Source organism: Corvus kubaryi, unplaced genomic scaffold (genome assembly GCF_017639235.1).
Source record: "Corvus kubaryi isolate FWS band 111438036 unplaced genomic scaffold, C.kubaryi_AGA036_p1.0 37334, whole genome shotgun sequence".
In the NCBI taxonomy this organism is placed as follows: domain Eukaryota; kingdom Metazoa; phylum Chordata; class Aves; order Passeriformes; family Corvidae; genus Corvus; species Corvus kubaryi.
In genome coordinates, this window is record NW_024581108.1 from 3578240 (window position 1) to 3594458 (window position 16219).

The 16219-nt window shown below is 35.6% G+C and overlaps 1 protein-coding gene across 6 annotated transcripts in view; it reads right to left on the reverse strand.

Moving 5' to 3' along the window:
• Window positions 1-16219, reverse strand: part of KCNT2 (potassium sodium-activated channel subfamily T member 2) — a 115306-nt gene that overhangs the window by 73778 nt on the left and 25309 nt on the right. For all 6 annotated transcript variants that reach the window (XM_042029893.1, XM_042029895.1, XM_042029892.1 and 3 more), the window contains exons 2-6: window positions 13240-13319; window positions 7753-7852; window positions 4908-4964; window positions 4162-4210; window positions 2815-2874 (exon numbers count right to left, since the gene is read on the reverse strand). In XM_042029893.1, the coding sequence (XP_041885827.1) occupies window positions 2815-2874; window positions 4162-4210; window positions 4908-4964; window positions 7753-7852; window positions 13240-13319 (346 nt within the window). The remainder of the gene's footprint in view (window positions 1-2814; window positions 2875-4161; window positions 4211-4907; window positions 4965-7752; window positions 7853-13239; window positions 13320-16219) is intronic.

Below are 16219 nucleotides of genomic sequence, written 5' to 3' on the forward strand. Positions count from 1 at the left end.
TTGATCTTGCTTACATGAAATGAGAGGTCTTCCCACATGTTTCAATGAAGTGGTATTGATCTTTTAATTTGCTTACTGCTAGCTACAGGATGGGGATAATTCTACTTTTTTTCCAAATTTGTGCAGTGGCTGTGAATGATTAAAAGTTGAGATGAAAATCCATATATTAAAGAGGGAAGGTAGTTGAACTTCAGTGACTTACAGCTTTACTAATGCCATGTGTCAGGACTCCATCATAGGTAATACAATAACATTGTGGCACATATCATGGCAGTACTACAAGAGTTTGCAGTAGAGCATTATATTTTCAGTTGCAATGACATATTCATCTTCCCTTTAAGAACAACCACCTGACAGAGCCACTGGAAATTAAATACAAACTCCATAGCACATAAAATTCTTTCTCCATTTTTAACTCTTCACATCTGGAAGCCACTATACCTAAGGGGCAGGGATTATTGTCTTCCACGTAACTGCAATTGGTGGGAGTCAGACGTACATGTGAGATTATGAGGCTGTAAACTGAAGGGGTCTTGTATGAAGAATAAAATCAAAATCAAATCTGATTTTTCAAACTGAACCATTTTGTGATTTCATTTTTAATGTTAGGAGTTTTCTCCTCTGCATTATAGAGAAGAAATGTCACATAATTTACTTGTGCAGGCAAAATGCCTGTATGGATGGGCTCCAGGTAATTAGGGATGTGTGCAGCTGTAGGATTCTGGCTTCCACATGGAAATGCATCATGAGTTCTGCAAAACTGCCTTTTGCAGTGAGAATGGATGGTGCTGCTCAAAGCAGTGAGAGTGCCTGTGCACCAGGGATATGCAGGATTGCCAGATGTCTGGGACAAGTTTTGACAACAGAGATTTCTGACGTAGACATCTTTCAGAATTCTGGCCAAGGACAAACCCTCATGTAATACTTTAGGCTGTGAGAATGCAGATTGTAAACCTTCCATGCCTGGATCCAAGTGATCAACATCACAACACAGTGCTACATCCTTTGCATTCCCCTTTATTTAAAAGCTATAAGAAATGAAAATTCCCTGTATCATAGTATCATGATATGCTACTATGCCCTCACTATTCTGCATATTGAATCATTTCTCATATGTCATCAAGCAGGTATCAGAAAGGTCAATCTCTTGGAGTATTCTCTCAAATGACTGCTTTATTCATTTTACAGGTTATTTGTGAAATCCTAGTAATGTGCACTCCAATGCAAACACAATCATCTTTTTCTTGTTTTCTTCCTCACTAATTCTCTTGCTTGTAAAAATGAGTTACCTAAATTGTGAATGTTTTGAAAATGTTTCTGTAAAATAAGTAATCTATCAGATTTACAGGAACCAAGGCATAGTTGGTCACCTTGGGTGTGCAAAAAAGCCTTACAGTGGGTGAAATAACACCATTCTTAGCTTTGAGAGACTGGTGTAAAACTAGGAAAACAGGACCAGGGGGAAGGAGGTGTTTGCACCAAGTAGATTCCCAAACCACATTTCAGTACTCTTGTTGTTCCTTAGATTAGCCCTTCAGTCCTTTCCCTTATGGGGAGTGGAATCACAATATTGTTTCAACTTCTGTGGCAGGTGCATGCAGCAAATCAGAGTAGTGGAGCTTTCCATCCATCACACAGTAATGAATAACTTCTTATGGAAGCTGATATGCCAAGAATTCCTCTTTTGTACCCACTGAAATTGATGCAAATGACAAGCAGAATGGATGAGGATCAAATGCTGCCCAATAAACTCAGGAACAGTACAAACTGTGATTGCTCTTTACTGTTTTGACACCAGGATATAAATTTTGGACTATTTCTGCCTATAACTGATTTTCACTTGTAGCCCCCAGCCCTTAAATAATATATGCTCCAAGGATTAAGAAGAATAATTTTTAGACAGCAGACAACTGCAAGCCTCTTAACATTATTGGGCACTAAGAAAAACATTTATGCCCTAATCAGTTGATAAGCACACTGAAATAAAAGTCTCTAAATTCAGTGGTGGCTCTGATAGATACTGAATGTCAGCAATACAAAATATAATACAAAAAAAAAGATTATCCCCCCAAGATATTTTCGGCTTTAGAAAGCAAATTTTTTCGTATTTTCCTTGATAAATGATTTTAAATGATTTTAGTATTCTTCTCCTCAAGATACTAAAAATGCAGAGAGAGAGCAGAACAAAATGTAATGAAGAAAAATGAATAATTATATTAGAAAAATGTAACTTTTAAAAGAGAATGGAAATACAAAAATACATTGTATTCACATCAAATGATTTCAAGACATTTTGAAAAGATATTCCAATAGCATCACACAGATGGATAACACAAGTATGTACATATCCTTTTTTTTTTTTTTTAAGTACTGTCTTGGCCTAGTTTTTTGGTGCACAGTTTTAGAGGGCTAAAACTTGAATTATATGTATTGAGTAGCTACAGCTTTGACATCTATGACAATTGTGTCCAATACATTATGGACAGACAGATAAAACTGTGCACCTGAAAAATCAGTATCAAAAAATCAAGATCACTTTTAAGAATGTATTTTCAAATTACAGTGTGCCAGCACACAATGGAAAATAATGTGCACTTAATTGCTGACTTCCACTCTTTAGATATTGAGAGTTTGCTCATAAATTTGGGAAATAGGGCTGCCTGGGTGACAATATGCCATCCTCTAAAAGTGTGTTTTTCTCAACTCCCTGTTCGCACACCAGTGTGGGCACAGACACATAAACTTTATATTGAAACATTTAACTCCGTTATTTTTTGTAATGAATTCTACCTAAAAGTAATAAAGAGTACTTACCTTGTAGCTTAGATAACTTAGCAACAGAGTTTCAAAGAGACTTATTACAGCTACAGACACCTTAAGTGAAGGGAAAAAATGTGTGTATTAATACTAGCTTCTAGAGAATAGATATTAACATTATAATGAAAATAAATGATTATATAAAACAGCTTTTCTGTGAATCCTCTGAAACCCTCTCAGCTAAGAGAATTTTGCTTGAAGCTTAAATATTGTTATTTTTCTGAGTTTCATTTATTCCTAAACAGCACCAAAATCTTTTCACATGACAGGGAGAGAGAAGAAGGAAGCTGTAAATAAGGAAAGCCAGTCTGCTCTTTACTTTCTTGTGAAGATGTTATGAATATGCAGAAAAGCAAACATTTTTCTTACTGTGTATAATTCAGAAAGTTGAAAGCAGCAAAATAATATAAAGATGAAAAATTTTAAGATTTAAATGCAGCTGAGCTCAATTTCCCAGCCTTAAATAAACTAAATGTAGTTAGTTATGTACTAAATACTTTAAAAATATTTTAACAGTCAGATATCAAAACAGTAAAACAAAATACTTAAATCATTATAGACATTAAATAACTATAAAACTTACTTAAGTCCTTTGCATAGAAAATATTTGTATTTTAATGTTGTATTGTGGGAATATTCCATCAAGATGGATTCTATCAAGCTGGAGCCTGAAGTCAAGCCTCAGGATTTCTAATTTTAAGTCAATGCTCCCTACTACTGAAAATTCCAAAGAGTGCACAATCTAGAATTTAAAAAGATGCTATGAATTGGGAAATAATTAAAATATGCAAAATTATTAAAATAGGCAATCAAAATATATCCATTTCTCCTAGTAATTACTACTGACTTAGATAAACTCAGGCTTTATTTTCATATAAATTCCTACCTTATCAAATAAATGTATCAGAAAAGGGCTGTATCCATAAGCAAATAAATATCTCAGTATTTTTTACTTAAATTTAATAATCTGACTGCTAGGTCAAAAATTATTCAAACTGTGCATATTCTAAATGTATTTTCATCGAGGGTTTCTTCCCTTGGAAAATTGTGTATTACACAGAGGTACAATTATTGTATTGGCATGGCACCAATCACGGTGAGAGAATATAGCAGTATAACTATTCTGGAAGCTTCAATAGAGAGTTTTTTCTTAGTAAAAAACCACATTTCACAGAGAGAATCAGTTCAGATCAGCTGATCTTTATTCTTTTGCTGTACTTGGTGTTCAATGAGATTTCCTTGCTGCTATCAACATTTCCAAGTATCCTTTAACACTGCTACAATTCTGTAAATCGATATAATCTGCAGTTGATAAATGGCAATAATTGGTCATTTACATATTACCTGTAATCCCCATAAAGGTAAGCTTCGATTCACCCAAATAATGGGAGACCTGTTCATTATAGTAAGAAAACAAATATGAAATTAATGATAATCTGGTGTTTCAGACAAAAAAAAAGTTGTACATGTGAATGGAAATTAGAGCAGCCTTATTGGAAAAGAAAATTCTCAGTAATAAAAACTTTAAATCAGTAGTTATCTACTGAATATTGACATGTCTTGTATTTCTAATCCAGAGCAAATCATTAGGTTCCTGTGGGAAACTGACAATCCTTTTTTGTGAACATTTTGCTATCTGTGTAATGATATAAATGGTATCCAAATCTTAGGGGCTGTCATATCTTAGAAAAATCCTATCAGTGCTAATAGGCACTTGATACAGCACCACTGGAATGGGACACTCTCAATGGCACAATAATTTCCTCTTAATCATTTACTGCTACTCAGAATTGGTTTTTTAAATTAAGGGCATCCTTTTTCATTTCTGCAAGGTGTCAGCATTGATGGAACCCAGATCTCACACCAGCATTCAGTCCAGCAGTTCACTTTGCAATAAAGAGAAACAATTAAAATATTAAATGCAGTTTGAACATTCAGAAATGTAAGTAATGGATAGAGATTTATGGAAACATCCCTACTGTATGTCAAAATGCCACTATTCCAGATGGAAATGGCTTTGTCTTCCTGTGTTTCTCCCCTTCCCACCATTCTGTGGACTTTTTGTTTGCTGTTTTAAATTAGGAACTCACCAGTCAATTGTTCCAGGTGTGTAGTTTTGATTGGAACAACTCCGGCTTAATTCCTTACTGATAGTTGCCAATACCATCCATGCAAAGTCCATTTCCATTAGCAAATGTATATGGGAACACAGTCATAAAAACACATGGGAGGAAAGGGATATTAATTACATCATTAAGTGGTCTGTGAAATGCATGCAATAGTTTGAAACCCAAGGCAACCAATACAGACATTTTTAAAAGTGAAGCAGCTTTCAGAAAGTACTGCTGTACTTTCTTATGTACATGTTCCATATCCGTAGATAAAGGACTATGAAGCATTCCAGGTTACATTTTTTAAAGATTTCTTTTCGAATTTAAAAACAAGACAACTGAAATGATACTTTGTAAAGCTGGACTAAGTACACAATATATACTGAAGATCAAGAGATCCTAGAAATCCTATCCCATGGATAGGCTGTGATAGAAAGACCACGCTCTCAATAGGAAAGACTGCACCAAACTACACTTGATAACCTCTTTGGAGGATGTGAGGAGGGCTGGAGATTCATGCAGCAGTATTTCAAGTACAAAATTGTGATACCTAAGTAAAAATATTGGCTATTATGCATGGGATGTTATCTTGCTTTTAATTGCTGGCACAAATCTTCCTTTCAAATGGTCATGTAAGGACGTGGGAATATGTAATCTGTAAATGATGAAAAACATCCTTGCTCATCCTTGGCAAGCAAGGTCAGCAGAAAATAAAGGGATCTGCAGCCCACAGATTGGCAACAACTGTATTTTTACCAACTGTGAGTGGGACAGTGCTAAACTGTACCCATTAATAAAGATGCTTTATGTCTTAAGCTCTTTCCTGTACACCCGTTGTGCCTGAATGAAAGACACCAGCTTGTGCAGGCATTCCTGAAAAACAGGAAATGAATCTGATGACAAGAATTCCTCCCAGATTTGTCACTTTAAAACCAACGAGGTGAAAACATTTTCTGTGGCCGTGCTTTCAGCATGCTGAGTAGTTTCTTCCATGGGGCTGTGACACAGTACCTAGAAATTATTTTTTCTTTCATATTACCACATCCTTAAGAATGCATTCCAGCAGGAGTTTTGGTATCCAGCCCTCAGGATCTCCATAGCATTAATGGGGTGCCGGTTGTTTGTCTGGCACAGCTTCTAAGACTGGGCCCTTAGTGAGCAGGCAGAAGGACTTACCTGACTCTTCTCAGGCAGACAAATGTTATTCAGAGACAGAACACACCAACTACTCTCTCAGATGTACCACAACACCATGTAAGGGAATAATATATATAGAAAATATAAATACACTGTCTGGTGAATTGTGATACACTTGGATTGAAGGGCGTGTCAGGAAAGGTGTGAGGCATATGAATATGCATCTTTGCATATAAATACAAAAGTATATTTGGCACAAGGTCTGATATTTTAACCTGTCCTGCACATCCAGACATAACCATGCAGTATAGTACACTCATTTGGGCTCAACAGAGATCTCATAACAAAAGAACTGCAGCATGCCACAAACCATGGTTAGATGGAAAATGGTAAGTCTCTGAGTTGCTAAAATGCCTAAATTTCTAAGGATGGATTTTCTCTTCTCCACAACTTTTTATGAAAACTTTACTGGTTGTTTCTTCTTATTGAAGAGACATTCTAAGGTATATGTGGAGTCAAAAGTAGTTTTTTACTGATCTTGTTTTTCAGAAAAATTTTTTCACAGCCCTTTTTCAGATCTCACAATTTCTCACAATAAATTTTATCACAGCCCTTTTTCAGATCTTACAAGTTCTCACGATAAATTTTGACCAAAAGAAATCTCAAATGCATCTTCTGTACTTCCTATTCTCATATCCTTCTCTCATTCACTGCTGAATAAAGCAAATATTCTTTACCTTTCTTTGCTTTGGATTTCATTCTTGTAAAGCAGAGTATTTCTCCTGTGCACTAGCTTTTTTTGGTATTACCCTTATTATATTTAGCTGATATTCAAATATTAAAATTAGAAATCAAACTCTGTCCCTTGCCTAACATTGTGTGAAAACTGCTGGTTTTATCATCTCAAGCTTAGCGTTTTCTTATGTGTTTTGTTTTTTTCAGCATTAAGGACAAAAGAATCAAATCAAGTGAAAGGAAGTAAGTTAGTAAAAAGTGATGCTTATTAGCATTAAAAACCGAGGAGATTCAATATATCCAGGACACAAATACAACAGGATTAAATAAATGATAATTTCTTCTACATTTGGTGATTAATTGTAGAACACATTAAAAAATAAGTCACATAGAATACCATACTGACAGTTCTTGGTGTGCAAAATCATGCATTATATCCATAAATCATTGTGAGTATAGAATGTACTTTTGGTCTCACTCTTCTGAAGTGTTTAGAGAAAGCAGAAGGCTAGAAAATGATCATCAATATCATCTGCATGAAAGCTTAGTTTCATGTATTTATCTGTCCATTTCTGGGATCTGGAGTTTTAAGTAAAGTTATTTAAGCAAAATCCTAAAAGAATTGTTCCATAAACTGGGAATCAGACATTTGCAACTTTACATAGAAATGTTATGTAATAATAAATCTAAGTTTGCACAATTACATCTAATGCACAGTATCTAAGGAGAGAGCCAGGATTATTTTAGAAGCAAAGGGAAAAAAAAATATTGTTATTTTAGTTCTTATTTCCATTCACAATGTAAGACCAGCTTTATAATTCTTTCAAAATATCTGTGAGACATAAAAACAAATCCTTGTTGAAGGAATGCCAAACAGGTATTCATTAATTTATTTCTTGCAACTTATATAATGCTTTGAGAGCAGAAATGAGAAAAAAACCCCAAACATTACCATCCAAGTCCTTGTGTAGGGTCATCCAGGAGCACACGAACTATGTATAGGAAACAGCTTAGTAGCTTGAGAGAGAAATTGAATAATCGTATTCTCAGACCTAGTTTAAAAAGAAAAGAAAATACTGAAATAAGTTCAGGGGTTTTAGTTTCACCCACCTTTAAGGTAAAACTAAAAGGAATCTGAATAGTCCTGTAGTAAAAAACTATGCAATGCTTTTTAAAATACAAGATACAGCAACATCAAGAAGACATACTGTCAACCATAGGTGGGCATATGCACCGGCCAGTACTTAAATATTAATATCTAAAAAAGTCTTCATGCAGTAGCTTCACATACAGAATATATTAACTCTATCCCAACTTATAAAATATTAAACTGGAGTTATTTAATGTTGAAGTCGAATAACTATGCATTCAAGAATCACAACATCTAAAAGTCATGCTGAATGCACAACTGAACTGAATCAACAACTTGTTCTACAGACCATGGGAAAATTGAAATGTTCTAGCTGAATGGATATACCAGAAGTAGTATCACAAAATATTACACTATTTCCCACAAACATAGGTTTAATGCACAAAGGCATTAAAGGATTCCTTCAAAGGGATCCACATGGACACTTACTTCTATCACATGGGCAATTTATTTCATTGCCAACTGGAGCCATTAGCTACTACAGTGGAACTTCAATATGTGATTTTGCAGTCATTAGAGGATTAAGGTTTAAACTCTCAGTACTGCTATAAGATTCAGCAGACTTTTTTGCTAGTGTGGATATTTGCATCTGACTCTTAGATGTAAGCTTTCATTTACTAATTAAGTTAAAACTGTTAGTTGACTAATGTTCAGTGACTGGAGGTCACTTTAGCATTAATTATTTTTAGTCTTGCAAACTGAGAGTCCAGTTCTGCATGGCTGAGCCCTTCTGTCCAAAGTAGAATATTCTGACTGAGTCTTACCCAGATGTGAGTTCCCTTGCCCCAGTCACAGCAAGGACATTGTGGTTTATTGTCATGTTGCAAATACTTCAGCAGGTCTGCTGAACTCAATGTAATTATTTCTATCTTTTAAGAGCTACAGCTTCATAATGCATACCCAAAGCTGTGTGCATACATTCCCTTCTAAGGAGAGCATCATACTCATCTTATGGTAATATTACTTTTTTTTTAACTTTACTCAGTCCAAAGTTCAAAACAGCACCTTACAGATAAAACTGATAAATAAGTTTTTATATCTACTTCTTCCTTTCCCATTAAAACTCCACCTAATACAAAGAGAAAAATAGAAAATGGATTCTTAAATATTTTACCATGCAATTTCTGAAAGAAATCTTAAGGTTTATTACATAAAACTGCTTATTACTTTGAGTTGTGAAGTTTCAGTTATCACATAAGAACTGGATGGACTTCTACAGCATCTTATTTCTGTGAACTAAGGGTTAAAATCCTGTGGTTTGGGAGAAGTCCCACAGCTGTTACTGGCAATTGGGTTTGAGAACATAAACCTAGTGATTCCTGCTCCTCTGATTCCCCAACATGAGTGAAGTGGGGGAAGGAAGGAATTCGGAAGGAATTTGGAAGGAATTCGGAAGGAAGGGAGGAAGGGAAGAAGGAAGGAAGGGAGGAAGGGAGGAAGGGAGGAAAGGAGGAAGGGAGGGGTGTTATGGGGTGTTATCCTATTATTTGACTGGTCAGTGCTATGATCCTCATTTGCAGCTTTTTTGAAATGTTGCTGAAGAAAACATGCATTGTTTGTTTGTCCTAACCCTCTTGTTGAAGTCTGTTGGAATATGAATGGTTGCCCTAACAACCAGGCTATTACAACTAGAAAGGCAGATAATGTTTAAAAAAAACCACAACAAACCTAAACCAACAAAAAAAGGCAACCAGTTTTGTGTTGTCTTTCTCAGGCAAGTACAGAAGTCTGTTGTTTTTCTCCTGGTTTTGAGTTCTGTAAATGTTATACTTGGTGTGAAACACTTGTTTTCTGCATTGATAATGGCCTGGTTTCTATCATTCCTTTGAAATGATATGTTGGTTTAAATGCCAAAAGAAAATGGTTCTTTTCTGATTAAAGGCTACATCAATACAGGGGACTGATGCTCCAGCCTGCTGGCCTAAACCCTTAATTCTCAAATCTTAGTGCTGATTGGAACTCAGGCTCTGGGTATCTCCATAGGAATGCCTGTTTCCCTCAGAATGTGAGGCAGGATTTTCAAAGCAGCCATGCTTTCATCTACCGGTTCCAGTCAGCATCTACAGAGAGCACATTTCGTGGCTGGGGTTGTTTATAGAGCAAGGCAAAGGACAGGTTCTGTATCACTGGTGATTGGGATTATTAAAATATAAATACGTAACAACAGGCTTCAAGTCTGTCCTGGGTCACCTCTCCCTGCTCTGTGTGCCTCAGCCATCAGTAACATATGCAGTCACCCTTGCTAAAGTTTGGATAATTAACGCAGGCCTAACAAATGCTTTTTTTTTCTCTGGTAGAAAGATTCTGCAGCCCCCTACCTGGGGATTCACCTGTGAGTTGGAAGCAATGCATGCGTTCCACTATCATGGAGATGCAGGATTTCAAATGTGGGAAGGAGGGGGACAAACACTACAGAAGGCATTTAAATCAGGTTTTCAATTATTATTCTGTTACAAACAAGCATTTCATAGTTGTTTGCTTCCTCGCTATTTTTGTTCTGTATTTCACATGCTGTCAATAAATCAACATGGTCTGCTTGATTTAATTTCTTTTTCTCCATTCAGAGCCAGATTGCTCAAGTAGCAGGGTCATTTGCACAGAGTGTCTCCATATTTTGAATATGAGTGGTGCCTGAAACTTGTATTCAGCTCCATCACTCATGCACTGTTATGCAGTTACGTATCGTTTAATGGGAATGCAATTTCACTGTGTCTATGCAACGAAATTGTTACATACTCTTGTCTTATTTAAAAGAAGAATTGATAATATCATTTCAAAATCTATTTTTTTTGTGAACTAAATATAACTATGTCAAATCTTAACATTTCTTTCTCAGTTGAAAAAAGTATCTGCTATTTTTGCAGGCATTTTTAAGTATAGAGTGATACATTATATTTTACTGCCTCTGACTGGGACGTTCACTTTTATTATAAATCCTTGGTGCTTTCCTCTGAAGTATTTTTGTAGATTAATTGTCAGATTTAGAGAGTTGGTCGGTCTAAACAGAGTGACAGATACCAGGTGAGGATTTTAGAATCACCTCCCATTATTCCTTTCTTGTAAGTCACTAATACATTGTTGGTTTTTAGCAAAATCATTCCAGTGGCAGCTGGCTTTAGGAGCTGGACCAAAATATACTCTTAATAATTCATATCCTAGTGATAGTTATCCTTCATTCCCTTTTCACTGACTTGAAACTTCACTTATTTTTTTCCCTCTGAGACTTATTGTTGGCCGTGATAATGCTGTGTGTGGTCCTGGCAAGTACAAGCAAGTCACACTTGTGTGAATATGTCATTTTCTCTTTCTCTCTTTTATTTTGGGGGGGTGCTGAGTGACACCTTTGTAAGATATTTTTTCCTACATTGTTTGAATTTGATTAGACATTTGCTTGCAGAAGACTGAATGAAAACTAGATTGACATGAGATATAGATGAAGGCTTGTTTCATCAGTTTATCAGTTTAAACAAGGATAATAATTAATAAAACAGTTGATATTTCAAGTTACTGGCCCATATGTGATTTAGATCAGGATAGCATTCTGTAGAAAATTCTTATAAATTCTAGAGCTGACTGGTCTGGTTGGCAAAACCATGTGATATTATCAAAAAACTGTTTGGTGAACAGGCTTGATTTAGTTACACTTTCCAAAAATTTGCTGGTCCTACTGACAATTATTTTCTCAATGACAGCAAGTCCATCTTTAATATGTGAAGGAAGGTTTTCAGTGCTCTCACTGAACGCTGACTAAAATCTACTGTCTTTGTTTATCAACTCCCTGATACCTCTGGGCAAGAGATTCCTCCAGTTTCAATGCAGGACTGAATGAGTACACCTGACTGAGTGGCAGGTTGTTGTGTCAGCAGCAGCTTTTTGGAGACTTTCTTTTGGAAGATTCTGGTTCTGAGTATTTGGACAAGAACCAAGATCTGCAAAAGCAGAAGGAGTGTTTGAACTTACTAATACTGACTGCTTTGGCTTGGGGATTTTTTGTGTTTAATTCAGTGCTCTGGTGGCTATCCACATCATTCCTATGCTATTTAGGCACCTGAATTAAGATTCCTATGTGTGTCTAGGTAAGTGTAGTAAGTAATGCATTCCCCATGGATGAACCTCCAGAAACTTTGTTAAACCTGATTCTCTACCTAAGAAAACAGCAATTAATTCCAAAGCCCATATTGAAAATGTCACTCATTCACAGCCCGGTGCCTTTTTTTTCTTTTTACTTTCCTTTCAGGGGAATATTTTTCTTGCTTTTCTTCCTTTCTTACTTGCAAAGCAAAAGAAGCTTAGCCAATAAAAACACCAAGTTCTCTGATGTAAAACTAGTATTTATTTGTTTATTACTAGCTCTTACAGATAGAAGATTTTTTGGTATGTTTTATTTTTAAAAGCTTGATCTAGTCTCCCCAGTTTTGTTTGTCTGGATATTTTCAGATCAAAAAACTTCTTTCTTTTCTCTTTTCGGTCTTTTTCCAAACACAAAATCATGAAACAATTTCAAGTATTACAAAGGATAAAATGTATTCTTTGTAGTCTAAAAGCTTTATGGATAAAGCTATGGTAATTTTAGTTCTTTACATATGCAAGGCAAATAGAGGTAACTTCAGTCCTGCTACACAGAAGAAAACTGAGGTTAGTCACTGCTCTTCTGACCTAGGAACTCCACTGTTCTAACCAAGATTGGATAATATTCCATGTTTCCACCCCCCTGGACCAGCTGCATGGATGTATATAAAAATATTAATGTCTTAGTTCCTCCACCTTATTCCCTTCCATGATGGCCTATGACTTTAGGCACATGTGTCAATGAAGATATATTTAAAGTAGACTGTAGGCTAATGACAAGGACTACATTTCTGAGGTATCACATCCCCAACAGTCTCCTTTCCAATTTTTTTTTTGAGTGCAGATAAAGTTTGAAGTTTTAGGAATACTTAATAGAGTAGAACACTTCAAAAATCTGGGAAATTTTGCAGCTTTTTTCCTTTACCATCTTAAGTGTCTTTGCTTTCCTAGTCACAAGGTCATGACTTGTCAATGAGCATTGCTGCCAGGTCCATGCAAATTAGTCAACTTGATCACGACACAGAAAAAAAATCATGATTTTATTTAACAATTGGTGACGGCACTAATTGTTTGACCCTGCACTAAAAGGACATTATTTTCAAGTTTAAGTATTTTAACTCAGAAGAAAATTAATAATAACCTCACTGTTGCCTTCAACTGAATTTGATTTTACTTAAAGTATCACAAATATGCTTAACAGAAATTAATACAGCTGCTTACTTGATCTTTGGTTTTTGATGAAGAAGAGCTTTAGTCTCTCTTTAAATGTGTTTTCGTTCATATAGAATTCAACCTGCACCCTGAAATAATAAAAAAGAAAGTATTAGGATTGGCTATGAAAGATAAATCAGTATTTCAAAATAATTTGTTTCTCTAATCATCTATTCTTGATATAAAAATGGAGGGACATACAGTGAGTGTTCAGCCGAAGCTTAGGTTTGAATGACTAAAGCTGAAATAAATAAAACTGAAATAAATAAAGCTGAAATAAATAAAGCTGAAATAAATAAAACCAAATAAACAAAAAACCCCCACCACCACCAAGCAGAAAACCTTTCGTTTATCCCCCTTACATGCAGAATCATTTGGACATATTTGGACAATCTACACTGCAAAATAAGGAGCTATGCTTTTGGGATTTTCACTGGATGACCATTCTCATATTTGATGTTAGTAGGGAAGATTTCTTTGATGTCCAAGTTAAGCCTTCCATCTCAGTTTAACTTTCCTCCTGTAAAAGTGACATTTTAATGATTCTTTTTTTTTTTTTATCTTGTTCACACCTCTGTTACGTGTTTGGGTCTCAGTCCACTTGTTTGCATTCACCTATAACCAAATGCTCATGTACCAAACAAAACCGCCCTCTCTGAACCTTGTTTTTTGTCACCGTGAAATACTGAGAGCTGAAAGCAAAACCATGTTGTAATCACACAATATTGTACAGAAAATAACTCTCCTCCTGATTATATTAAAGCAACAGGAGCATCTTACCTCCATTCCCCTCAAATCTGCCTCAGTTTGAGAACTGTTCTATTATTGCCAAAGAATAAAGTAACATTGCACAAGTGAGTTACTTCCCTACATCTCCCTTTCCCTGTATATCATCACGTTTTGCACAGCTGAAAAAAGATGTTCATAAACATGCTTGAATTTTATTTCAGCATTTCTTCTCATAAGTCTTTTCTTTCATCAAACAACTGTACTTCAACTACTTGGTTTTATATGTAGTCATATTTTTCTAGCAGAATCCTGACTTTAGTTTTTCCCTTCTTGCATGTAAAGCTTTTTGCTGAAACAATTTTTTGTACAATATATTGTTATCAGTAGTGTCTCTCAAATAATTGTCTATACCATATATTTCTGTACACTTACGGAATTGGAGGCTTATTTACTTACGGGCTTAGAATGGGTGGCATCTCAGGTAATGTGACTTTTTCATGCTTCCTTATTACCAGAAATTTAGGCACATCACTTTGTAGGACAGGGTCATAAAAAGAAGGCTCTGTGATTCACTCAGTGAATCAGTTAATTTTAACTAGTCATTGCTTTTGGTGTGTTTTATTGTAGTGTTCCTTGTAGGATGGGTAATTATACTGCTTCCTATTCATAGGAAGCACAAACATAACCTTATTTTTGAGAATCTGTATTTTCCAAGGTACTTACTGTCATTAATGCAGTGACAGTTCTAGTGGGAAACATCTCCCCTGATTTGGCAGCTGCCACATGCTAAGTGTATACACTTAATCTTCAAAGATATATTTCAGGGGGGGAAACAAAGTGGCACAAGCTATTTAAGTAAGGGATGTTATGGTACGAAAATTTCGCTAATCACTTATCACAAAAAAGCAACATGTTACCAGTAGGCCATGATTTAATGATAAAGAGGAAAGAGGATGTGGGAGCTAATCCCCCTCCTATCACCAGCATTATGAATTGCTCTGATAGCCTTCCAACAGCTGTCTGCTTGGCTTTTCTTAGAAACCTGTGCTCACAGCAGACTGGGATTCCACAGTGCAGCAGTTTCCATGGCAAAATGGATTACGAATGATGCTAATGCCACTTCTGTGGCTCCTTCTCCTTCCCCTGACTTTTTTAAACTTTAGTAAAAGCTGTAGTGGCCTTCTGCATTTGCAGGAAATACATTATCACACATCTATAATCAATGTACTCTCCTGATACTCTGGCTACAGGAGAACATTTCACTTTGTTTCTTGAAGGTTGCTATTTACTAAGTGAAGTTAAGCATGACTGGCTGAAGGAGCCCCTGGCAACGACAGAAATCTCCAGGTACTGCTCTTTCCCAAGACTGCTTTTCATTTCTAAGGAGAACATGCATTCTACTTGAATGTTTCTTACATCTTTTAAGGGTTAATATTTTACCTCAAGTATTTGCTCTTTTCTGTATTTTTTCCCACTATGGAGTGTAGCCTAGGAAAGGAGGATTTTGGGAACCTACAAAAAATAAATTCTGATCCTCCATTGAAATATTGAGAAGATTTCGTAGCAGTAGTGGTGAAGGGCTTGAACAAATTTTTCTAGACTTAATTAGTACAAGTTATTAAGTATGTTTCAAGTGAGGGAGTGAAATTCCTTGTGACACATTTATATAAAACTTGAGTACTATGTTGCAGGATATTTGGAAATTGATTCCAAGCAAATGTTTTTGACAAAATGGCCCACCATGCAGATCAGGGTGATAGTACATGTACATGCAGAATAGATTTGGGTTTATTCTGTATTTGTAGTGAACAATTTGTGTTTCATGTTTATCTTCCTGTAAAAGACAGTCCACACTAACCAGAAGGAAGTCAAGCTGAAGGAGTAAAATGATGATGGTTACAGGGACAGAAACATTTGAACAATTTAAGGATTTTGGTTTTGCAGTCAGTTAATCATTCAGAATTTTTCTGTGCAAGTAGTTGGCATTGAATATTCCATGAAAAGCTGCTTTTGGAAGTTAAAAGAACAGGTCTTATACTTTACTGACTCTCACTTCAGCTGTGTTGAAAATGCACAAATACCTGATGTCCCTGTGGCAAAAACTACTAGTTGTATGATTGTCCTGAAAACACAATGTGGTGTTCTTAATTGTTTTAAAATTCATATTGGCAGTGGTCTTCACTAATTTAAACCCAAAGAACAGTGATGTCACTGAAATAATTTCAAGTCTTTCAAATTGTAAGAAGCATCTTGAAGTATC